General features: G+C 60.3%; 1 protein-coding gene across 3 annotated transcripts in view; it reads left to right on the forward strand.

Annotated features, from left to right (window-relative positions):
* Positions 1 to 24,268, forward strand: part of CSPG4 (chondroitin sulfate proteoglycan 4) — a 35,729-nt gene extending 11,461 nt beyond the window's left edge. For 2 of the 3 annotated variants that reach the window (XM_079910239.1, XM_079910240.1), the window contains exons 2-10: positions 7,697 to 7,860; positions 9,352 to 12,873; positions 14,250 to 14,732; positions 15,065 to 15,241; positions 16,877 to 17,075; positions 17,155 to 17,289; positions 17,389 to 17,555; positions 20,983 to 21,166; positions 21,484 to 24,268. In XM_079910239.1, the coding sequence (XP_079766365.1) occupies positions 7,697 to 7,860; positions 9,352 to 12,873; positions 14,250 to 14,732; positions 15,065 to 15,241; positions 16,877 to 17,075; positions 17,155 to 17,289; positions 17,389 to 17,555; positions 20,983 to 21,166; positions 21,484 to 23,312 (6,860 nt within the window). In that variant the 3' untranslated portion in view covers positions 23,313 to 24,268. Of the gene's footprint in view, positions 1 to 3,529; positions 3,600 to 7,696; positions 7,861 to 9,351; positions 12,874 to 14,249; positions 14,733 to 15,064; positions 15,242 to 16,876; positions 17,076 to 17,154; positions 17,290 to 17,388; positions 17,556 to 20,982; positions 21,167 to 21,483 lie in introns of those variants that run through there. The other variant, XM_079910241.1, reaches the window with a different exon arrangement.
* The last annotated feature ends 682 nt before the right edge of the window (positions 24,269 to 24,950 follow it).

The raw sequence follows: 24,950 nt of genomic DNA on the forward strand, positions 1-24,950 counted from the left end.
AGAGCGATGGGGAGACTTGGAGATGAGCAACAGGCGTCCCACCTCTGGCTTCTGCCCAAGAGAGGGGCTGGCCCATCAGAGAGCAGGCTTCTCACCCTGGGCAGAGCCCACACCCCCTGCCTCTCCACCCTCATCTCTCACCTCCAAGACCCCCATGGGCATGGGTAGCACTATCAGAGGTTTCTGGAATGCGCCATCTGCAGCCAGCCTTGAAGAAGGTCCCTCCCTGATCCGGTGGCCCCAGACCAGACCCCATCCAGCCACACTGGGAAAGGCCAGCTGCCAAACCACCCATCGAAAGCAGATGCTTTCCCCTCCCTTCCTCACTCCCCGCCACCTCCAACCCCGACCCTGTCCGAGGACCGGAAAGGAAGGGGAAAAAGCGTGTCTTCCCAGGCAGGAGGCCAGCTCTCACACCCTCCTCCCACTGGGGCCAGCCACAGATGCTCCACTTCCGATTCACAGGCAGCAACAAAACCCACCCCCACCCTCCCGCCTTCTGTATGCACACCCCCCTCCCGCCTTCTGTGTGCACACCCCCCTCCCGCCTTCTGTGTGCACACCCCCCTCCCGCCTTCTGTGTGCACACCCCCCTCCCACCTTCTGTGTGCACACCCCCCTCCCGCCTTCTGTGTGCACACCCCCCTCCCGCCTTCTGTGTGCACACCCCCCTCCCTGAACCCACAGCACTCAGCTCTGGAGCTACACCCACAGGGGCTCGAGTCCCAGCCTTGCAGCTGCTCAGCAAACAGATAACTGCTGTCTTGGCCCCTCAGTTTCCTCACCCGTAAAATGGGAGCAGCTTCACAAGGACCCTGTTGCAGTGGGGGACTGCAGACCCATGCCAGGCGAGGGTCCTTCGCTCTGTTTCTTCCCTGCCGGGACCCCTACCTCAGCCTGGGCCCACTGAGATGAGGATCCCACCTTGCTTCTGGGGCCAAGAAAGCCAGAAGGAACGGGATGTGGAAAAGGGCATAGACATCCACTCAGCTGCCCTATAAGAAGGAAAATTATAAGGCAAGGAAAGGCCGCTCGGAATTGCTCCATGCCACAGCAGCCCCACCCTGGGGAGCAGCAGGGCCTCCACAAAGACTCCACTGAGGGCCCCGCTTCCTCCACGCCCCTGCCCTCCAGCCTGGGTGGACTCTGGGCTGCTTCTTCCAGCAAAACCTCTCATTTTCCCTCCCACTTCCTCTGTGCCCCACGTGGCCCCGGGGTTGGAACATGTGGCTGGGATCCCAGGACACCAACCCTGCCCCTGTTGACGTCTGTGGACCAAGCTCAGCACCTCCCACCCCAACCCGTTCCCTGCTTCCTCTCCAGGGGTACTCACCTTCCAGAGGGGATCCCTGAATTGGAAGTGTTCCCCAGTGTATGCCACTCAGCATGGGTGGCCTCCGGGTGCCTGGTTAGAGGACCAGTAGCTGAGATCAGTGACCAGAGTCAGGGCTCAGCCAATAGCTAAGGAAACTGTTGTCCTGCCCTGGCCTCCTTGGCCTTGCAAGGAACCAGAAAGGCAACCAAAGACGTCAAGTACCCCGAGAGTGAGTCTCAGGGCTCAAGAGTTCTTGGAGCGAGGAGGGATGGGGCCACCTTGACCCCAGCGAGATCTTCGTAGTGTTGAGACGGGGAGGTGGTCAGACAGGGCCTGGCGTTCCTGCTCTCTGCTGAGACAGCTTTTGTCTCCCAAGAGGAAGGCTGCTTCTTTAAGTCCCATGTGATTTTGAACTAACCTACCGTTGTTCCTATGGCTGTGGCTCACAGGGCAGGAGAGGAGCAGGCGGTCGGTAGGCCTCTGGGTTATTCCCCGGTCTGGAATCAGTGGGTAGGAGAGCCAGCGCGGTGAGCACAGTGGGTCTGCAGGTGTGTGAGCCTCTCGCAGGCAACCAGCCCTGGCAGGTAGTGAGCCACCTAGCCTTGGCTCTATGACCCCTGTGTCACCACCAAGGGCAGGTTATGTTGCCCCTTTGGTCTGACCTGAAGTCATCCCCGTCACTTTCGCCCGTTACCTTCAGTGGTAACAGGCTTGGTGGAAGGTCATAGCTCAGTTTGGGAGGGCTGAGCCTTGGGGGGGACTATGGAACATGCTGAGGGAGGGGCAGACACCTGAATAGATGCCGTGACCGCTTCTCCCTTGCCCCAGAGCCCAGGGAGGCAGGTATGGCCAGGGAGTCATGGTCCAGTACCCAGAGCCAGACTGGGCCCACCGCACCAGATCCTCACCTGCCCACGCTCACCTCGACCCGCTGTGACGCGTGGCGCTGCCCTGCACTCATTCACACTCAGGCCCACACGCAGCCCACTGTGTCCGTTCAGGAGTCTGCAGTGCTCTGTGGGGCTGAGTCCTCATCTCAGAGTATTTGCTTTCCCAGCCCTGAAATGGGCAGGAGCAGTCAGCCTCACCTCCCCCAGGCAGTCCTGGGAGCTGAAGCTCTGGTTCTAAATCAGAGGGAACTTTGCACCCCATCCTCCTCAGGGGTCCCCTGGTTTGGCGGCAGAGTGCTGGTAAAGAAAAAGCAAGTCCCTTGGAGGCGTGAGAGGAGGGGATCAGGCCTGAGGTCCAGAGGGCCTGGGTGATGGGAGCAGAGCCCCGGGCCCATCCCTGCTCTCACACAGGGCCGGCATTCAGCCCGCAGGTGGGCCACTCCACACACACACACACACACACACACACACACAAACACACACACACGAGGGGAGACAGAGAGCCCTTCATCCCTGCCTTGGCCCTCCCGGAACATCCCACCGCGCAGCTCCCCGTCAGACTCCCTCAGGGGGACTCTCCCAGCCTCACCACTGCCTACCCAGGGCCGGGATCTGGAACCAGCATCTGTCACCCCTGGTGCCAAACCCCAAGAGGCTATGGTGGAAGAGCCCAGCTTCGCCCCTCCCTCCGCAGCTGGCTGGTGGGGTGCCCCCTCCTCACTCTCCTGGATCCTGTGCACAGCAGCAGGCTCACTGCCAACATCCTGCCTTTTCTGTCTCTCTTGGTTTTTCCTCCCCCATCTCCTTCCTCAGGCCTCCGTCTGGATCCCTGAGTTCAGTCTTTGTGGAGGAGGGGGTCTTTATGTCTCATTCTCACTTTTACTGCCTTTCTCAGGCTTTCTGTATCTCCCAGGTTAGTTCTCCTCTTCCATCCCCGTCGCTACATTATTATATTTGTGCGTGAATGAATGAATGAATGAATGAATAATGGTTCCCAAGTCTCTCCCCATCCGTCTCTCACCTCCTGCTCCGCCTTGGTACCACTGGATGTACCTTCCCCACATCCTCACGTCCAGGTCTCCCACCACCCACCCTTGACTGTGGGGCCGGGCACTTTCCACCGGCCATCCTGCCGGCAGCTCTGGGCTCCCAAACTTTCTCCCTTATAAAGTCAGGCAGCAGCAGACACCCAGGAATGCTGCCGCTGCCCGTGACGCATGCCGGCTCTGGGGCCGCCTGGCTGCTCCCAGGCAACCAGGAATGTGGTGGGAGGGAGCGCACAGAGATTGACTGCCTGGGGTGGGGTGCCAACAGGTGGCAAGGCCAGGAGCTGCAGGCTTTCTGCTTCTCTCTGTCAGATTGCTTCTCCCCTGGAGCCTCAGTTTGTCTGTCTGGTAAGTGGAAGCCAAGTACCCTACTGCAGACAAGGGCCACAGAGAATCTGATGTTGTGGAACCCATCACCAAGGAGCGAGGGTCCCGGGGCTGGGGAGGCACATCTGGCTCTCTGGACTGTTCTGGGGCAAGGGCGGTACTCCCAGTTACAGCCGGGATGGGACAGAGGGAAGAGGGGGGCCAAAGACCAAGAGAGGGAGAGAAGAGGAAAAGCAGAGGCAGAGACAAGGGAGATGTGGGACAGACTGGCCAGCCCCAGGGGTTCTGAGGACCCAGAAGGAGCAGGGTCTGCAGCAGCCCCAAGACTGGAAAGGCACTCATGCTTGAGACCCTGCCCCTGGCCAGCCTGGGAGGCAGTGGGGAGCCTGAGAGAGACTGAGAGGCCAAAACCCCGCTGATAGGCAGAGGGTTGAGCGCCATGATGGAAGTAAGCCTCATGTTTGGGGTCCCCCAGGGACAGGGGCCAGGTCCCCATTCATAATCATCCTAGGAGTGGCCCAGGGAGCCAGGAGATGCCAGCATAACCCATGCTGTGCCAGAGGGTGGCTTGTTGGGGGACCTTGGCCTAGGCTTCATCCCCCTGTGTGAGAAAGGGCCACAGTGGGGACGGATACAGACTCTTTCTGTGCCCCCAGCCCTCCTCTCAGGAAGAGGGATGGAGCGCCCACCCTGGGCCCAGACAGCAGCGCCCTGTTCGTGAGCAGGAAGGGTGGGAAGCTGTGGGATTCTCCACCTTCAGCAAACCTCTCGGGTGGATGGGTGCCGGGTGGGAGGGGCTGCAACCCTCCAGGAACACACTGCCCCTTTCATGGAGCCAGGCACAGCCAAAGTCATGGCGGGCGGGCACCGAGGGGCAGGACAGGCCTGGGCACAATCACTGCTCTGTCCTGGCAGCTCCCAGCCCACACGCATACACATGCACAAGCACACAGCCTTATGCAAACCCAAAATACACTCCCAGCAGCCACCCACACACTTGCACACACATGCAAGTACACATCTACACCCCCCTGGACATTCAGCTGTGTATCCTCTTCCAGGCAGAGAAACCCATATCTGTGGCACTCGTCCTGACCCTCCTACTTGTCCCCCAGACCCTTTGGGGCATCCTGCCCCCCCCCATGCCAAAGGCCTGGAGCCACCCAAGCAGTCCACACCATTAACCCTCCGCACAGTCACGTTTGAGAGCAGACCCAGACCAGAAAGGGACCTCCAGGACTAATCCCCACAGACAGGAGAAGGAAAGAGTGGGAAGGAGTGCCCATTTTACGGAATGGTGACACTGAGGCCTGAGTTGGGCCCCTTCTTCTGGCCCAGAGGGCAGCACGCATAACTGCTGCAGGCCTGAACTGGTGTTTTGATGAATCATGGGTCTTCTTGGCCCAGGAGAGTCAAGGACAGTTCTCCAGGCAGTAATGATGCCTCCTCTCCTCCCCCCACTGCCCTGGCAGCCCTCTCAGGCTGCTGAGCCTGGTGTGGCCCATGCTTCTTTTCTCTCTACTCCTCGGTCTTCAACATTTCCAGAACCTGTATATCCCTGCCAGTCTCTTGTCCTTGCTTCCCTCTTAGACTGCCCATTTCCCTCCCTCTCTGCTCCTCTACACAACCCTCACCTCCCCCAGGAAGCCCTCCAGGATTGACTCCAAGCTCATGACTTCTTTATCCTGCATCCCCTCTCCATTCGAAGTCCCTCTCCAACTGTCCCCCTGCCCCCAGCCCAGAAAAGGGACTCTGGGTTCTTACAACTGCAGCCCATCAGAGACAGTAAGAGAGGCAGCAGAAGGAGACCAGGAGGTGGGGGGAGTGGCACTGTCAGAGTTTCCAAAATCCTGGCCAGCAAGGCCTCAGAGGCCTCCGTTGGGGCGAGGGGGCTGCCCGGCCTGTGCGCTCCCAGCAGCACAAGGCAGCTTGTGTGAGCCCTTTCCCGCCTGGCCCTGCAGGAAACAGCAGGGCTCAGCCCCTCAATGGGCCCATTCAGCCCCCAGCTCTCTGGAAAGAACCTCTGCTTCCTGTCACCCTCCCACTCTGGCCTGGAGAACCAGGCCTAACAAGCTGCTACTCTCCCCTGCTGGGAGGGTGCTGGAGGCAGGTGGTTCAGGAGTTAGAGACAGCCAGCTACTTAAGTTCCTGCCTGCTCCTCTGCTTGACTGTGCCCTGACAGGTTGACATCCACCTTTAGCGAAAGGGAGTATGGGTGAGGGCTTGTGCTCACTCCCACACAGGGGAAGCAGTGGGCCCCCAACTCCTGCGTGGCAGGCAGGTAAATGTTTAGCAACAGACTCTCCTGGAGACAGGTAGCCCTGATTTGCAGTGTTTGCCTCTTCCCGTGGTATAAATATTCTCACTGGGCAACGTCACCTGGCTTGCAAAATTCCTGAAAATGTAACAATCAGCTCTTGCCAGCCGTCCTGAGTTCCTATGTGCCACCGTGGTGGCCCCACCCTCTGGGGCCACCTGCCCCCACTCTTCGGCTGCGGCTGCCCTCAGCTTAGCGTGCTGCGTTTTGTCCTTAAGAATCGATGATCTTGCAGATAAGGCACCCCCGTAGGTGCCTGCCAGCTGCCAGTTCCCTGGTCTGTCCCTCACGGGCACCGAGGTGTCCTGGGCCTGCTGGGCTGTGTCCGCCTGGATGGTTTTGCAGTTCTCCTTTGATTCCTTTAGCTTCGCAGACAAGGCTGTGGTGTTGCCAGCAAGTGCTGGCCAAAGGGGATAAGGAGAAGGGCTTTCAGCTCAACCCCGGGGGGAAGAGCGTCATCCTTCTTGGGCATCCCTCCAACCCTCCAGGCTGTGTTGGCTGCCCTTAGGACATACACGTCTGGGACTCCTCCAGTGGTTGATGCTACTTCTTCAGGTGCATGTCAGCTGGCTCAGGCTGCCCGGGGACCAGCATGTGTATGGCTGGTGCCAGATCATTCCTATCAAGGCCATCAGCCTTTACTCACTCTCACCGGATTTAAGAGAAGCCCAAGGGGGGGTGAATCATCTCTGTAACCCATTCCCATCTCCCCAGCCCTGGGTGTCAAGTGGGGAGAGTCAACATTATATTTGGCACTAAACTCCACAAAAGGAATGGACCAGAAATTGTGGCATCAGGTTAGAGGCCAAGGGAGGCTAATTTGGGGAAACTGCCTGGAGGGGGTGACAACTTAAAAAGAGGAGGTGTCCCTACCCAGGGACCCCTGACCCTGGGAAACCCCAAATATGACCTCCTGTCTTGGGAGGCCCTCTGGCCTGCCCATCAGGCCATCATCCCCTCCCAGGCCTTGTCTTCAGCCTCAGACCGAGGCTTGAAGAACTCAGCTCTTGTCATCCCTGGCTTCCTGGCCATGGTGGAAATAAAGGGGCCGGATCTGACCGCTCACCGGGGACCTTTAATAGCTAAGCAGCAGGAAGCGATACAGGGTGATGGAGGAAGTTTGGCCCATTTTGGGTCCGGCACTTCACGTGGTCTCCGTCTAGCCTCAGAGCCTTTGCTCTTTGATGGACTCAGGCCAACAAGCTGCCCCCCCTGACCCCCAAAGACGGCTGGGAGCATGGCCCAAGAGAGATGCAGGGATGGGTGGGTTGCCTGACTTACCACCACCAGAGCCCAGCTGTGGTCCCAGCCAACCCAGGGGCTAAACCATACGGGCGCTTAGAAGGAATTTGAGCAGAGATCAATTTGGGTAGAGGTGGTTCTCCTAGAGCTTCATTCCTGGGGGTTTTGACCATCGAGCCAGGTGATCAGGCCAGTGACCATTTCCCTTTGAGCCAGACCCAGGATGGAGATTCCTCTGGGGCCCAGGGGAAGAGAGCCAGAGCTGCCAGAGGCCTCTGGCCCCAGAAACCTCCGAGGAAGAGACCTGAGATGCTTGAAATGCTGGGTCTGGCCTCCTTCAGAGCCAGGGTCTGGGCTGGACACAAGGTGAGGCCGTGCCTTCTGGTGCCAGGACCAAGCAGGTGCTGGGACCAGCTGAGGTCACGGGAGAGCGCCACATAGAAGAACCGTGAGGGTGTACCAGCATGCAATGCCCTCCCTGCAGCCCACCCGTCCACCCTGCAGCACCTCTCCTCCAGGCAAGGGGCTAAGCTTCACCACAGCTCTCTCTGTCACACAGCCTCCTTCTTCGGAGAGAACCACCTGGAGGTTCCTGTGGCCATGTCTCTGACTGACATAGACCTACAGCTGGAGTTTTCTACGTCCCAGCCCGAAGCCCTGCTTCTCCTGGCGGCAGGCCCGTCTGACTACCTCCTCCTGCAGCTCCACTCTGGACGCCTGCAGGTCAGTGACATCTCCCTGCTGGATTCCTTCTCTAGCTTTGAGTGGCCCCCAACCGGCTGTGTGACCTTGTGGAAGTCACTTTTGCCTTGAGGTCTCAAGTTCCCCACTGTGAGATGGACAGAAACATCCCAGAAGGTGTGACTTCCTCGTGAACCAGCTCTGCCCTCCTGCCCTCTAGCCACACTTCTCACCACGACCCCTGGCCGGTCCTTTGTGTCCTGACCACCCTGGCTGCTTTCAGCTCCCTGCTGCCTTGTGGTCTCTCGCTTTTGCTCACTACACTCCCTCTGCCTCGTGCAAGCCTCGCTCGTTCCCTGCACCTGCCTAACTCCAGCCTCTCCTTGAAGTCTCAGCATGGGCATCCCTTCCTCACCTGGACTGGGTCCCCTCTCCTGGGTCCCAGCACCCCCGTGCGCTCCTCTGGCGTAGCACCAATCACCCTGATTCACCACGGTCTGTCGATGGAACGACCAATACTGCCACAGCTTCCTCAGTTTTCCGTTTCATCCTTCAAGTCACCACAAGCTTTATTGGCAAAGAGTCTTCTGGCTCTCTCTTGAGGCTTCCCCCTAACCATGAAGAGTTTGAGAACATGAGGTCTTAGTCCAAATTTGGGGGAGCCATCTGCTTCCACACCCCAGGGGAGAGAGGCCTCTGGTCCTCTGAATCCCTCAGCTGCTTTCAGTCCATCTGATGCTGCCATTGCTTCTCACTGCCACAAGGTGTCACTGTTGAACATGGCCTGGTACAACCTAGCACTGATGCTCTTCCTCCCTGCCAGGTATATTGATGCCACACCCCTAGAAAGGTGCTCCATACGTGGACTCTCAAGGCCATACGTTCTTAGTGCTCTGCTCTTTCAGCTTCCGTACCACCCATTTTACCATCTGGTTGTGGGAACACCACACCAGAGCCAGCTCTGGTGTCAGTGTCCTGGAGACAGAACCATGTCTCTCTTCTCTCCCCAAGGACCTCCCCTTGGACAGGTCAAAACACAGAGCATCTGATTGGGCTCCCCATTTCTGAACAGTGAGCCTGGCTGCCTCAATGACCCCACGGTGTTTTGGTCTACTTAGGGGGACTCATCAGGGGATTCCCAGGTGCCCGTTGTGCCAGGGGAAGAATCTTCCGTATTCCAAGGTGATCTTTCTAGCACCGCTCACCCAAGGAAAGAGGGGAGACATAAAGGAATCTAGGCTGAATCCCTAGGAAAGCATCTTGCTGTATGACAGGTCTGTGTGGGCAGGGACCACATCGGATTCACATCGGGGTCCCCTGAGCCCATCCAGGCCTGGCACAGAGATCACTTTGGTGAGTGTTTGGGGGATGCGTAAAGAGATGGCAGGAAAGGGAGAGGAGTGGCGTGAGAAGCCTTTGTCCTAGGCCCTCTGCTCTGGGGACCCCAAGTGTGGGGGACCAGCTATGCTTTTACTGCAGAAGTGATGGATTCAGTGTGCCTCCCCCATCCCCCATTCCCCCGTCTCTCCTCAGGTCAGATTTATCCTGGGCCAGGAGGAGGTGAGGATGCAGACCCTGGCAGAGACACTGCTGAGTGACTCCATTCCCCACACTGTGGGGCTGACCGTGTCAGACAGCTGGGCCTTGTTGTCAGTCGATGGGCTCCTGAATGCCTCCGCCCAAGTCCAGCAGGCCCCCCTGGAGGTCCCCTATGGGCTCTTCCTGGGGGGCACCGGGAGCCTTGGCCTGCCCTACCTGAGCAGAGCCAGCCGACCCCTGCGGGGTTGCCTCCACACAGCCACCCTCAATGGCCGCAGCCTCCTTCGGCCACTGACCCCAGACGTGCCTGAGGGCTGTGCTGAGGAGTTCTCTGCCGGTGATGACGTGGCCATGGGCTTCTCTGGGCCCCGCTCACTGGCTGCCTTCCCTGCCTGGGGCACTCGGGATGAAGGCACCCTGGAGTTTACACTCACCACACGGAGCCGGCAGGCGCCCCTGGCCTTCCAGGCAGGGGGCCGGCATGGGGACTTCATCTACGTGGACATATTTGAGGGCCACCTGCGGGCTGTGGTGGAGAAGGGCCAGGGCACCGTATTGCTCCACAACAGTGTGCCTGTGGCCGATGGGCAGCCCCACGAGGTCAGCGTCCACGTGGATGCTCACAGGCTGGAAATCTCCGTGGACCAGTACCCCACACGTACTTCCAACCGTGGGGTCCTTAGCTACCTAGAGCCACGAGGCAGTCTCCTCCTTGGAGGGCTGGATGCAGAGGGCTCTCGCCATCTCCAGGAACACCGCCTGGGCCTGGCTGTCAACGTCTCCCTGCTGGGCTGCCTGGAGGATCTCAGCGTCAATGGTCAGAGACGGGGGCTCCGGGAAGCCTTGCTGACTCGCAGCATGGAGGCTGGCTGCAGGCTGGAGGAGGAGGAGGAGGATGCCTACGGCCCATACGAAGCTTTCTCCACCCTGGCACCTGAGGCTTGGCCGGCCATGGAGCTGCCTGAGCCCTGCATCCCTGAACCAGGGCTGCCTCCGATCTTTGCCAATTTCACCCAGCTGCTGACCGTCCGCCCGCTGGTGGTGGCCGAGGGCGGCACAGCCTGGCTGGAGTGGCGGCACGTGCAGCCCACGCTGGATCTGAGCGAGGCCGAGCTGCGCAAATCCCAGGTGCTGTTCAGCGTGAGCCGTGGGGCCCGCCACGGCGAGCTGGAGCTGGACATCCCGGGTGCCCAGGCACGGAAAATGTTCACCCTCCTGGACGTGGTGAACCGCAAGGCCCGCTTCGTCCACGATGGCTCCGAGGACACCTCCGACCAGCTTGTGCTTGAGGTGTCGGTGACAGCTCGGGGGCCCGTGCCCTCCTGCCTTCGGAGGGGCCAAACGTACATCCTGCCCATTCAGATAAACCCCGTCAACGACCCGCCCCGCATCATCTTCCCGCATGGCAGCCACATGGTGATCCTGGAACACACTCAGAAGCTGCTGGGGCCGGAGGTCTTCCAGGCCGATGACCCAGACTCCGCCTGCGAGGGCCTCACCTTCCAGCTCCTCGGTGTCCCCGCCGGCCTCCCTGTGGAGCGCCAAGACCAGCCTGGGGAGCCAGCGACCGAGTTCTCCTGCCGGGAGCTGGAGGCGGGCAGCCTAGTGTACGTCCACCGTGGCGGGCCCGCCCCGGACCTGACGTTCCGGGTCAGCGACGGGCTGCAAGCCAGCCCCCCGGTCACGCTGAAGGTGGTGGCCGTCCGGCCGGCCATTCAGGTCCGCCACAACACGGGGCTGCGCCTGGCCCAGGGTTCCACTGCACCTGTCTTGCCCTCCAACCTGTCGGTTGAGACAAATGCTGTGGGGCAGGATGTGAGCGTGCTGTTCCGACTCACCGGGGCCCTGCAGTTTGGGGAGCTGCAGAAGCAGGGGGCGGGCGGGGCGGAGGGCACCGAGTGGCGGGCCACACAGGCCTTCCACCAGCGGGACGTGGAGCAGGGCCGCGTGAGGTACCTGAGCACCGACCCGCAGCACCGTGCCGAGGACACCGTGGAGAACGTGGCCCTGGAGGTGCAGGTGGGCCAGGAGACCCTGAGCAATCTGTCCTTCCCAGTGACAGTCCAGAGAGCCACGGTGTGGCTGCTGCGGCTGGAGCCTCTGCACCCCCAGAACGCCCAGCAGGAGGCCATCACCACAGCCCACCTGGAAGCCACCCTGGAGGAGGCAGGCCCGAACCCCACCGCCTTCCACTATGAGGTGGTTCAGGCCCCCAGGAAGGGTAATCTTCAGCTACAGGGCCTGCGGCTGTCGGACGGTCAGAGCTTCACCCAGGATGACCTGCAGGCTGGCCGGTTGACTTATGGGGCCACAGCACGTGCCTCAGAGGCAGTCGAGGACTCCTTCCGTTTCCGGGTCACAGCCCCGCCACACTTCTCCCCACTCTACACCTTCCCCATCCACATCGGTGGTGATCCGGACGCCCCTGTCCTCACCAACGTCCTCCTCTCCGTGCCTGAGGGTGGCGAGGGCGTCCTCTCTGCCGATCACCTCTTTGTCAAGAGTCTCAACAGTGCCAGCTACCTCTATGAGGTCATGGAGCGGCCCCGCCACGGCAGGTTGGTGTGGCAGGGGGCACAGGACAGTGTCACCGTGGTGACATCCTTCACCAATGAGGACCTGCTGCACGGCCGGCTGGTCTACCAGCACGACGACTCTGAGACCACGGAAGATGACATCCCCTTTGTGGCTACCCGCCAGGGTGAGGGCAGTGGTGACGTGGCCTGGGAGGAGGTACGGGGTGTCTTCCGGGTGGCCATCCAGCCCGTGAATGACCACGCCCCTGTGCAGACCGTCAGCCGCGTCTTCCACGTGGCCCGCGGTGGGCAGCGGCTGCTGACCACCGATGACATGGCCTTCAGCGATGCTGACTCCGGCTTTGCTGATGCTCAGCTGGTGCTGACCCGCAAGGACCTCCTCTTCGGCAGCATCGTGGCTGTAGATGAGCCCACTCGGCCCATCTACCGCTTCACCCAGGAGGACCTCAGGAAGAGGCGGGTCCTGTTCGTGCACTCGGGAGCCGACCGCGGCTGGATCCAGCTGCAGGTGTCCGATGGGCAGCACCAGGCCACAGCGCTGCTCGAAGTTCAGGCCTCAGAGCCCTACCTCCGTGTGGCCAACGGCTCCAGCCTCGTGGTCCCTCAAGGAGGCCAGGGCACCATCGACACAGCTGTGCTCCACCTGGACACCAACCTAGATATCCGCAGTGGGGATGAGGTCCACTACCATGTCACAGCTGGCCCACGCTGGGGGCTGCTGCTCCGGGCTGGCCAGCCAGTCACAACCTTCTCCCAGCAGGACCTGCTGGATGGGGCCATTCTCTACAGCCACAACGGCAGCCTCAGCCCCCGTGATACCCTGGGCTTCTCTGTGGAGGCAGGGCCTGTGCACACAGATGCCGCCCTACAAGTGACCATTGCCCTAGAGGGGCCGCTGGCCCCACTGCACCTGGTCCAGAACAAGAAGATCTATGTCTTCCAGGGGGAGGCGGCTGAGATCAGAAGAGACCAGCTGGAGGTAAAGGGCTGAGGGCGTGAGCAGGGGTATGGGCCAGGTAAAGGGGATCCTTCCCTCCAGCCTTCATGCCACGCGTGCTTGGATGGTTTGGGATGTGCCTGTGGTGGCTTCTGGGCCAGTGTGTGTATGTGCCTTAGGTATGTAACTGTACATGTGCATGTTGGGTGCCTGAGGGTTTCTGGGGAGTTTATTGTACATACGGCTGCCTATGGGTTACGTGTTCCTCCACATGTCATGTGCACACATGTACATGCTGTGGCCAACCATTCAAATTCCTGGGCCCCACCCAGACCACAGACTCTGACGTGGAGCCTGAGAATCTGTATTCGAACAAGAGTAGGCTCTCTGGAGGATTTTAACAGGTACAAACTTTGAGGACTATAGGCCTTGAAGACAGGCTTGGTTGCCCCCACCGCACAGCTCCCATGTCCTCAGTTCTTTTTTTTTTTTTTAATATTTATTTATTTATTTTTATTTTTGGCTGCATTGGGTCTTAGTTGAGGCACGCAGGGCCTTTGTTGTGGCTTGCAGGCTTAGTTTCCCCGAGGCATGTGGGATCTTAATTCCCCCGACCAGGGATCAAACCCACGTCCTCTGCATTGGAAGGTGGATTCTTAACCACTGGACCACCAGGGAAGTTCCCCATGTCCTCAGTTCTTTCCCCAGACCTCAGACCAGGCCTCAGGGTCTGGACAGGGCTGCTGACCACCCAGGAACCTCACAGAACAACCACAGGGCATCCAGCAGACCCATTGCCTTGCTGTGCAACCTCACACCAGTTGCTTGCCCTCTCTGGGCCTTATTCTCTTACACTGCCAACTTCTGAGCCTCTTGTGGTTCTGGCTGTCTGGACTTTAGGGCAGACTGTGACTAAACATGTCTGTTGTCGGGAAGTCTTCTGCCGGGAGAAGGCAGCATTTGAGCCAGGCTTTGAAGAGTCTGGGATTTAACAGCAGAGAATGGGGGGACAGTATTCCAGGCAGAGGGACAGAACAAGAATGTGAGTTTGGGGGTGGTGTATAGCCTTTTATGGCTGGACCATCAGATGAGGAAACACCTTCCCTCCAGGCCCTAGACTGGACTGGGGTCTGCAAGCTGCCTGGGGCCTGTACTGTAGGAGTCTGTGTCGCTGAGAAGGATGGGGCGCCCTCTTGTGGCAGTAGCATGGCAGGGGGAGTCAGTGTGTGTGTGTGTGTGTGTGTGTGTGTGCGTGCACATGTGTGCGACATATATGTGTCTCTGTCCAAACATTTGTGTGTGGTGAGACTGTGTGTCCGTGTCACTGAACCTGAGGATGTGTGATTGTGTGCATCGCCGAGGGAGTGTGTACCTCAGAGGCTTCAACAGCCTCCTTCTGTGACCCCTCTCCTAACCAGGCAGCCCAGGAGGCAGTGCCACCGGCAGACATTGTGTTCTCAGTGAAGACCCCACCGAGCTCTGGCCACCTGGTGATGTTGTCCCACGGCGCCACGGCGGCCGAGCTGCCCAGCCTGGACCCTGTGCACAGCTTCTCTCAGGAGGCGGTGGACGCGGGCAGGGTCCTGTACCTGCACTCCCGCCCTGAGGCCTGGAGTGATGTCTTCTCCCTGGATGTGTCCTCAGGCCTGGGTGCGCCCCTCGAGGGCATCCACGTGGAGCTGGAGGTGCTGCCCGCTGCCATCCCACTGGAGGCGCTGAACTTCAGCGTCCCCGAGGGCGGCACCCGCACGCTGGCCCCTCCACTGCTCCGCATCACGGGGCCCTACTTCCCCACGCTGCCGGGCCTTGACCTGCAGGTGCTGGAGCCACCCCGGCATGGGGTCCTGAAGAGAGAGGAAGGACCTCAAGACAGGACCCTCAGCACCTTCTCCTGGAGAGAGGTATGGTCAGGGAGGCCCAGGGTGCAGCCCAGCTCTGGGGGCAGGGTCTGGGGGTATGCACAGATAGGAGGCAGGAGCCCGCGTTTACAGAGCACCTCATCTCACCCTCCCTCACTGGCAGAGAGAGATGAATGTCCCCATTTCCTCCACTCCTTCATTCCTTTGCTCTGGGAGAAATGATTGTCCCCATTGCCACCTGCAGAAACGGAAGCTCTGGAGGAGTCAATCTCCTCCTGCACCCAAAGGCAGGGCATGAAACGTGCTGGGCCTGAGACCCACCATGGGTCTCAGGCCTGCTGGGGCCTGACCTCTAGCCCTGGGCCTGCCTGCAGGTGGAACAGCAGCTGATTCTCTATGTGCATGACGGGAGCGAGACGGTGGCAGACAGTTTCGTCCTAGTGGCTAATGCCTCAGAGATGGACCGCCAGAGCCGTCCCGTGACCTTCACCATCACCATCCTGCCTGTCAACGACCAACCCCCCATCCTCACCACAAACACAGGCCTGCAGGTGAGAGCATTCTAGGACCACCTCCCACCTCCCCTCACAGAGAGAGGCTAGCACATAGCTCCCCGTCTGTGAGCCTCAGTTTCCTCCTCTGTAAAATGGGGATCCTGCCACATGCCTCACTAGGTTATTGGGAAGAGAGAAGAGCAACTGCACTGAAAATAGAACACAGGTGTGGGGCTTTATCACTGGACACTTATAAGTGCAATAGACAGCCTTGTGAATGGACATGCTTGGTCCTGCTGTTCCCTGGACTCACCCTCATCAGGAAGCTTTTTCCATGGCTCAGGACCAGGACTCCTGAAGAAAGCTCTTTCAGACCCTTAAGGGTGGATTCCAACTGCTCTCTACTCCCACCGCCAGCAAGTGAAGGCCACCGCTTGGCTGGCCGATCCCCTGCCTCTTACGCTACTGCAGAGTAGTGGTGCTGCCATCCAGCAGAGGTGGAAGTTGAGGCCCAGAAAGGTGACGAGACTTCTCCAGGGTCACAGTAGAAGTCACTGGTGGAACAGAAAGGGTGTGGCTTGACCAGGGCCGCACAGCAGGGTAGCAAATGGGCAGGGCCTTGAATGCTGACTTCTAGAGTGTGGACTCTGGGTCAGCAGCAGCCATGGAAGGTTTCAAAAGAAGGCTGACTTGGGCTGCCTGTGACGTGGGGCTCTGGGAATCTTTGGTCGTGTAGGATGTGCCTGTGGAGAGCAGCCCCGTGGTGGGGAGGCCAGCAGAGGTTAGGTTTCAGGCTAAGGGCTGCCCTGGACCCACAGTCAGATGGTGCTGTGTAGCACTTCAGCCACCAGGTGGTGCTGTCCACCGTGTTTGTGCCAGGAGCCCGGTGCTAAAGCCTGGCATCTATGCCTTGCCGCCTTCTTTCCAGAGCTCTGGCTGAGGTCAGCCTTGGTGGGGGAGGGAATCCGAGAGGGCTCAGTTTTCCAGGTATGGGAGCCCCTCCCCAGTACCGCTCATAAGTTGCTGACGCAGCAGGACCTGTAACAGGACCCTTGGAACAGGAACAGGATCCTGCCCTGCTCGCAGGTGGGAGGCTTGAGGGGGGATCCCCTTCACTCTGAGCGTGGGGTGGGGCTGCCTGCCCCCAGGAAGCCTTCACCCACCTGCCTGGGGGCTCGTGATTGCACTGGAAACACCTGGGCCCCCATCCCAGTGCTGCAAGACCCTGGCCTCTCCAGCTCACCAAGCCTCCCGCCCCATCCCTCACCAGGAAAGGGAGCCCATTTCTAAGTATCCTGGGCAGACAAAAATCACGATTCCCATCGTGTGCCAGCCCCTGCCCAGACTCACCATGGAGGGTCTGAAGGGAAACCCCTGCCCTGCCAGTGAGCCACACTGAGCAGCACTTTGGGTCAGGGTTGGGGATCTCTGGGGAGGGGGTGAGAGCTGGGGTCTTCTTGGGGTTCATGAGCTGGCCTTGACGGACAAGCAGGACTAGAGCAGATGGAGAGCAGGGAGCCTGGGCGTGGGAGCCCTGGGCCAACAGGGGAAGATGAATGAGGTGGAGGGCCCTTTGCGCAGGGGAGCCCAGATGGCAGTGTGGTTGGAGCCCTGATGGTGACCCCAGGGCCAGGGAGGAAAGAAGTGGGTAAGCTTGGTGGGGGCAGAACCTTCGCACGCTTGTATCCCCAGATGTGGGAGGGGGCCACTGTGCCCATCCCTCCGGAGGCCCTTAGGGGCACAGACAGCGACTCAGGCCCCGAGGACCTGGTCTACACCCTTGAGGAGCCCAGCAACGGACAGGTGGTGCTGCGGACAGCGCCGGGCGCCGAGGTCCACAGCTTCACCCAGGCCCAGCTTGACGGCGGGCTCGTGCTGTTCTCACACAGAGGTGGGTGCCGAGAGGTGGGGGTGCCCCGAGGATGGGCGCCGGCGTGGGCCAGCGAGACCCAACTCCACGTTTGTCCTAGGAGCCCCAGACGGAGGCTTCCGCTTCATCCTATCTGATGGCGAGCATACTTCCACTGGACACTTCTTCCGGGTGACGGCCCAGAAGCAGCTGCTCCTCTCACTGGAGGGCAGCCGGACGCTGACCATCTGCCCAGGTGGGTGTGCCATGCCAGGGGCAGGCTGCCTCCCCAGCAGTCACAGGCCTTGCCCTGCCTCCTGGTCAGAGGCTGACCGTCGCCTTTTGCCTCTCGCAGGGTCCATCCAGCCACTCAGCAGCCAGAGCTTGAGAGCCAGTTCCAGCACAGGCATCGACCCCCACCACCTGTTCTACCGTGTGGTACGGGGGCCCCGGCTTGGCCGGCTATTCCACACCCAGCAGGGCAGCACCGGGGAGGCCCTGGAGAACTTCACTCAGGCAGAGGTAAGGACCACTCTCTACAGCCACCGCTTAGACTCCATCCAGCGTCAAGTGGCCCACTCTGCCCCTGGACACACGTGTAGACACGGGTACCAGCTCCAGCCTCGTTGGCAGCCACTCCCTGGGGCTGCCGTGGTCCAGGTTCTGCATGCCCCGCCCTCCAGGAGCTACCAGGCTGGTAGGGCAGGTGGGGCTTAGCGTTCCAGGGGGAGGAAGGAGGATGCGGGGAATCAGGGCTATAGGGTCCCAGGGCAGGGATCAGGTTCTGGGGCTTGGCTTCCAGAAGGAACTGCTGTTGGACCCTAGGGGGCTGGAAAAGGCACACTGCGTAGGGGACCCTAGACAATCCAGTGGCTGGTGAGGGGCAGTGTTTGGTCTGGAGGGAATAGAGTTTGAGATAAAGGCAGCTGTTGGGCTTGTGGGCAGAGGTGTGAGCCTGGGGCTCAGGTCAAGAGCCAGCCAGAAGCAGAGTGGGTCCTGAAAGCAGACGAGTGGACGGAAGCAGACGAGTAAGTCAAGCTGGGAGTGGAGCTGCCATCCATCCGTCGTGGCAGCTTCAGGACACAGCTATCCCAGAGCACAGCAGAGGCCACCAGCCGTGGGAAGAGGCAGACCTCTAGGCTGCCTCTGCTGGCATCACAGAGCTCTCTGTGCTAACTGTGCCAGTGGGGCCAGCAGCCATCGCTTAAATTAAGGCCCCTTCTAAGTGCAGGAGGTACCAAGCATTCCAGGGCAGCCTTGGATCTCCCTGAAGGCGGAGTGCGGTGGAGGTGGTCTTTCAGGCATGGGGAAGGAAGTAACTTTAACGAGGGTGGGAAGATTTCTCAGGTCGCTGACATCAACATCCCCCAGGCCTGGGTTCTCTGTTCTCCCAGCTTCTGCCATGGCTCCCTTCCTGCCCCTCCCCACAATGAAATATTGAGCAGGCTGCAGCAGCTGTGCACCTGAATCCCTGGGAGGCTTTGTCATCGGATGCCCAGGAAGGGGGAGGGAACAGGATGAGCCCTTCAGGCCCCTCCCCCACCCTGCAGTGCTTCCCTCACACCCCAGCAATCTGAAGGACTGAATTGAATGGCCACCAGGGGGCCAGGCTGGCAGCGCCACCCAGGGAAGCTGGGAGGAGGCTTCGTGGCAGACACACCCTCCCCCCTTGGAGAAGTGGGCAGGGCAGGACTGGGTGGTATCTGACAGTGCCACTGTGCCACAATACTCTGAGCTGGGTAGGGCAGGGACCAGGTGTCCCCATTTTACAGATAAGGAAACTGAGGCTCACGAAGGTCAGGTGACTCTATTTAGAGCCCATGGCTAGTAAGAAGCAAAACCAGGGCTATGCCTTCGGACTGCTAGGCCAAGATTCTTTGACCAAAGGACACTACTGATTCCCAGAGGTCAGGGACCCCTCCCCACCTTGCCTGTGACTTACTTCATCCCCAGCCAGACACCTCCCACCCACAAGTAGCTCCTGTACGCAGGCATCCAGGCTGTCACCCCCACTCCTGAGGGTCTCCGTTTCCTTCCTGCCCACCCGTCAGCCTGAGCCAGAGGTTACAGCTGGCAGCCCTCGCGGGCCACAGCTGGCCCACAGATATGTTTTATTTGGCCTGCACATGCATTTAATATTTTAAAATTAGGGGAATCACACACACCCAAAAAAACCAAAACCCTGATTTCCGTTTCTTAAAAGGCCTGTGATCCCTCTTCCGGCCATCAGCTGAAGAGCAGCTACCCCTCTGACTGGGCTCTGCTCCCCTTCTCGACCATGCGGGGCTCCCCACTTCACCACAACCCCGCTGCTCCTAGAATCTCCTGCATACCGTGACCCCAGTCGGCTTCCATCTCACTATTGCATAAGTCTTGTTTTTCTGAGAGAAGGAAAATAGTTCCCTGCGTCTCCTAAGAGGGGAAAACAGAAGATAAGCCAAGAGGACACACTGGGATTAGAAGGGGGAGGGAACGGATTTCTTGATGGAAGTGGAGACTATTCCTTGGTGTTTAACAGCGGAGGGCCCTAGAGAACAGTGGGTGTGGCTGGAGTGGAGTTGCCATGGGAGGAGTTGGAGGAGGTGAGGTCATGGGTAACGGGGTCACATGGGGTCTTTGAAGCCAAATGGTGGCGAGCCATTTCACTGTCTGAGCAAGAGAGACAGAACCTGACTTTCGTTTTTAAAGACTCACTCTGATTTTTGCATGAAGGACAAACTGTAGAGGGGGGTGGAGCAGGGGCCAAAGCCAGGACACAGTTAAGAGGCTCTTGTGGTAATCCAGACCAGAGATGATGGTGTGTGAGGGGAGGAGAGGAATCAGGGGTGACTCCAGGGTGTGGGGCCTGAGCCACTGGAAGAACAGAGCTGTGCCCTCTGGAGTGGGAAGGCTGGGAGAGGTGGGGCAGGTCAGGGATTGTCTGGGACATGCTGAGTTTGAGATGTCCCTCGGACATCCTCGAGGAGCTGCCCAGGAAGCAGGTGGCTACGAGCCTGGAGTTCAGGAGAGCACAGCCCGGGCTGGAGATACAAATAAGGGGGTCATCTCATGGCTGGCATTTGAGGACATGAGACCCACTAAGAGCACATGGGCAGTGCCTGTAGACAGAGTCTCAAGGCCAAGCCACAGACATTGCGGAGAAGGGGAGGGACCAGCCAGAGCATCTGTGAAGAAGCGACTAATGAGGTTGGAGGAAAACCAAGGGAGCAGAACTTCCTGGAAGCCACCGGGTGGGCTGGGGGAAGGAATGCTCAATTGTGTCCAGTGCCTCTGAGAACCAGCCACCGGGTCCAGCAACACAGAGGCCGTCGTGCCCTTGGTGACAACAGGAGTGGAAGCCTGGGTGGAGTGCACTCGAGACAGCACGGGGGAGAGTATAGACTATTCTTTTTGGATTTTTGCAGCAAAGAAGGGCAAAAGTGCGGGAGGTGGGACAGCAAATGTTGGTGTAAAAAGTGAAGTCGAGAAGTTTCTTCTTTACGGTGGGCGGATAGCATAGTTGCGTAAGGATGGGAATAATCCGTTTGGGGGGAAATGGATGCCATGGGAGAAAGACAGGAGTTGGTAGAAGCAGTGTCTTCACTAAGGAAGAGGGTAAGGGATTTCATGCAGAAGAGGAAAGGCCTGCTGTCGAGAGAAGCACGGATAGAGCATTGCTTTTCCCAGGGGCTCAGAGGTTTGAGGTGACTTGCCCAAGGTGGCAGAGCTGGGATTTGACACAGGCATCTGGCTCTAGAGCCTGGCTCTTCACTGTCACGTGACTGTTTTCTGGCGACCCACTGAGTTGGTGAGGGAGAGCATGGGCGACAGACATAGAGCGAGGCACAGTGGGGAGATCCTCCAGGGAGGCTGGGCTCCGAGGGGCTGCCAGGGAGATCCAAGTGCCCAGTGCTCCTGGGCACCATGGGCTGGACCTGCCTCTCGTCCCAGTAATGGGCTCTCCCCGCAGGTATATGCTGGGAATGTTCTGTATGAGCACGAGATGCCCCCCGAGCCCTTCTGGGAGGCCCATGACGCCCTGGAGCTCCAGCTGTCCTCACCACCTGCCCCTGACATGGCCGCCACCCTTGCTGTGACTGTGTCTTTTGAAGCTACCTGTCCCCAGCGCCCCAGCCGCCTCTGGAAGAACAAAGGTGAACAGCATGGTGGGATGGCAACGTTGGGGGGGCTGGACACTGGGAGAGGCCCAGATAGGAGGGGACACAAGGCCAAGGTCAGCAGCTCATGTCAACTCCCAGGACCTGGTAAATTATAGGGAGGGTGGGCAGGTGGGGAGGCTTTGAGGTCAGAAGGAGGGACACGATCCTGGTCCTCCTGGGACCCTGAGCCCCAACCTGGGGTACCTGGTCTGAGGAGGGAGGGACAAACCTGGCCTTGGGGACCCTAATCTGAGGGTCCATGGCTCTCCCCTCAGTGGACGGGACCTTCATAGCCTGTGTCCCACCCCCAGGTCTCTGGGTCTCGGAAGGCCAGCGGGCCGAAATCACCACAGCCGCCCTCGATGCCTCCAACTTCCTGGCCAGCGTTCCGGCCCCCCGGCGCTCGGAGCACGATGTGCTCTTCCAGGTCACACAGTTCCCCCAGCGGGGCCAGCTGTGGGTGTCCGAGGAGCCCCTCCACATCGGGCGGCCCCACTTCCTGCAGTCTGAGCTGGCCGCAGGACAGCTTGTATACTCCCACGGCGGCGGGGGCACCCAGCAGGACGGCTTCCACTTCCGTGCCCACCTCCAGGGGCCCGCGGGGGCCTCCGTGGCGGGACCCCAAACCTCAGAGGCTTTCGCCATCACGGTGCGGGATGTGAATGAGCGGCCGCCGCAGCCGCAGACCTCCATCCCGCTCCGGCTCACCCAGGGCTCCCGCAGCCCCGTCTCCCGGGCCCAGCTGAGCGTGGTGGACCCAGACTCGGCTCCGGGGGAGATCGAGTACCAGGTGCAGCGGGCCCCCCACAATGGCTTCCTGAGCCTGGCAGGGGCCAGCCCGGGGCCTGTGACCTGCTTCACTCAGGCCGACGTGGATGCAGGGCGGCTGGCCTTTGTGGCCAATGGGAGCAGCGTGGCGGGCATCTTCCAGCTGAGTGTGTCTGATGGGGCCAGCCCTCCCCTGCCCATGTCCCTGGCCGTGGACGTCTTGCCCTCGGCCATTGAGGTGCAGCTGCGGGCACCCCTAGAGGTGCCCCAAGCTTCAGGGCGCGCCTCCCTGAGCCGGCAGCAGCTCCGGGTGGTTTCCGATCGGGAGGAGGCAGACGCAGCCTACCGCCTCACCCAGGGGCCCCGGCATGGGCATCTCCTGGTGCACGGGCAGCCTGCCACAGCCTTCAGCCAGTTCCAGGTAGACCAGGGCGAAGTGGTCTTTGCTTTCACCAGCTTCTCCTCCTCTCACGACCAATTCAGCATCCTGGCACTGGCCAGGGGTGCCAACGCATCCGCCACGGTGAATGTCACCGTGAGGGCTCTGCTGCATGTGTGGACAGGTGGGCCGTGGCCCCAGGGTGCCACCCTACGCCTGGACCCCACTGTCTTAGATGCGGGCGAGCTGGCCAACCGCACAGGCAGTGTGCCGCGTTTCCGGCTCCTGGCGGGACCCCGGCACGGCCGCGTGGTCCGCGTGCCCCGGACCAGGACAGAGCCCAGGGGCGGCCAGCTTGTGGAGCAGTTCACCCAGCAGGACCTTGAGGACGGGAGGCTGGGGCTGGAGGTGGGCAGGCCGGAGGGTAGCTCTCCTGGACCTGCCGGCGACAGTCTCACTCTGGAGCTGTGGGCCAGGGGTGTCCCTCCTGCCGTGGCCTCACTGGACTTTGCCACGGAGCCTTACAACGCAGCCCGGCCCTACAGAGTGGCCCTGCTCAGTCTGCCTGCTCGGACAGAAGCAGGGGAGCCAGGGAGCAGCGCCCCCACTGGTGAGCCAGGCCTGGCGGCCTCCAGCCCCACGCCCACCGCGGCCAGGGGGCGCTTCCTGGGCTTTCTCGAGGCCAACATGTTCAGCATCATCGTCCCTGTGTGCCTGGTCCTCCTGCTCCTGGCGCTCATCGTGCCTCTGCTCTTCTACCTCCGCAAACGCAACAAGATGGGCAAGCACAACGTCCAGGTGCTGACTGCCAAGCCCCGAAATGGCCTGGCCGGCGACACGGAGACCTTCCGCAAGGTGGAGCCGGGCCAGGCCATCCCCCTCACAGCGGTGCCTGGCCAGGGGGCCCCGCCGGGGGGGCAGCCTGACCCGGAGCTGCTGCAGTTCTGCCGGACATCCAACCCTGCCCTCAAGAACGGCCAGTACTGGGTGTGAGGCCTGGCCTGGGCCCAGATGCTGATGGGGCCAGAGACAGACTTGCTCAGGCCCCGGCCCCAGAGAGCCCTGGGGACACCAGGGGTGGAGGGTGCTGAGAGGAAGCCCCAGGGGTCCGGGACCAAGTGGAGTCAAGAGCTGCAACCTCCCCAGCTCACTCTGAGCCAGGAGAACTGCAAGGGGCCAAGGGCAGAGGCAGGCTTGGAGTCAGTCCCCTGCCCTGGAGCTAGTGTGGGCTGTCAAAACCAGAGCCACTTCCTAGATGGTCAGGACTCTGGGTCCTGGGTCTGTGACCTTGGGTAAGTCACACCTGACCCAGGCTGCTAAGAAGGCAAGGAGAAGAAAGGGAAGGGAGGGACAGATGGGGATTCCTGGCTTTTCCGCTCCAAGCCAGGCCTCCCCTCATCTCTGCCCCAGGACTGAGAGGAAAACTTTTTCCCTTGGTTTTTTAGGGAGATGGTATTTCCTGGAGCAGAGGGCAGGAGGAGAGAGTCCTCCCACTCTCTAGAAGGCATAAGCCAGTGGAGTAATGTATCCAGGGTGTAAGGTGGGGGGGTTGCTCTGGGATGGGTTTATTTAAGGGGCATTGCAAGGAAGCTATTTAGCGTGGTGCTGAGCTAGCCCAGACTGCTGGAGCCCCTGGGGTGAGGAATAGAGGAGGGTCTGAGGCCAGCTCATTCCCAGGGCCCCGCCTTGATGGGCTGATGGCTAGACAAGCAGGGGTCTGTGGCCCCAGAGTGGGCTGGGCTGGGCAGCAGGCAGGGTCTCAGGCCATGGGCCCCCGCGGTGCCTGTGCTCCCCTGAGGACTGGGGCGGGTACTTGGGGACACTCGGCTCCATGGGGCCTGGATAAACGGTGCTTCTGGATAAGAGGTTCTGGACAGCCGTGTGTTGTTTGTCTGACCGTGCACTGGGCCCTTGGCCACACGAGCCTGCACTCCACCAGGGTAGGCCATCCCGCCAGACCTCAGCCACCAGGAGAGATGGGGCCCAAATTCCCACCTGTGGCCGCACCGCGCGGCTTGCAGGATCTCAGTTCCCTGACCAGGGATTGAACCCGGGCCACAGCAGTGAAAGCCTGGAATCCTAACCACTAGGCCACCAGGGTCTGTTCCTCTCTATTCATCTCTCAAGAGGTTGGAGCAGCAAAAATGAGGAGGGAGGGGGACTTGGGGATCCCAAGGCTGGGGGCAGAGGGGGACCACCAGAGGTGCCTTCCCTCAGCTCCCTGGAGATTTTCACAAGGCAGATTTCTGCTGGTCTTTACCCTTCCAACAAGAGGACCAGGAGTGCTGCTTCTCAAAGGCAGAGCAAGCAGCAAGGGTTCTGAAAAGTCAGCTGTCCCTGTACATGGCCCGAGCGTCCATCATGTGGTCAGCGATGGACCTGAAACACAGCATCCTCAGAAGGCCCTCGAGTTGCCGAGGAGCCACCACTCTCTGGTCCTTTCCCTCTAGAGGGTTTCCCAGGGTCATGGGCAATGGAGACAGATTCTGGGTCCCAGGGAATACCCCAAGCCCTGGAAGCAGGTTGACGTCCTCAGAAGAAAAGCAGCTGGAGAGCTGTCTGTGCTCTGGGGGGAGGTGGGAGGGGGTGGCTGAGGCCTGAGCACAGCTGCATTGGGGGTAGAGAGCACCA

This window comes from Stenella coeruleoalba, assembly GCF_951394435.1.
Source record: "Stenella coeruleoalba genome assembly, chromosome: 2".
NCBI lineage: Eukaryota > Metazoa > Chordata > Mammalia > Artiodactyla > Delphinidae > Stenella > Stenella coeruleoalba.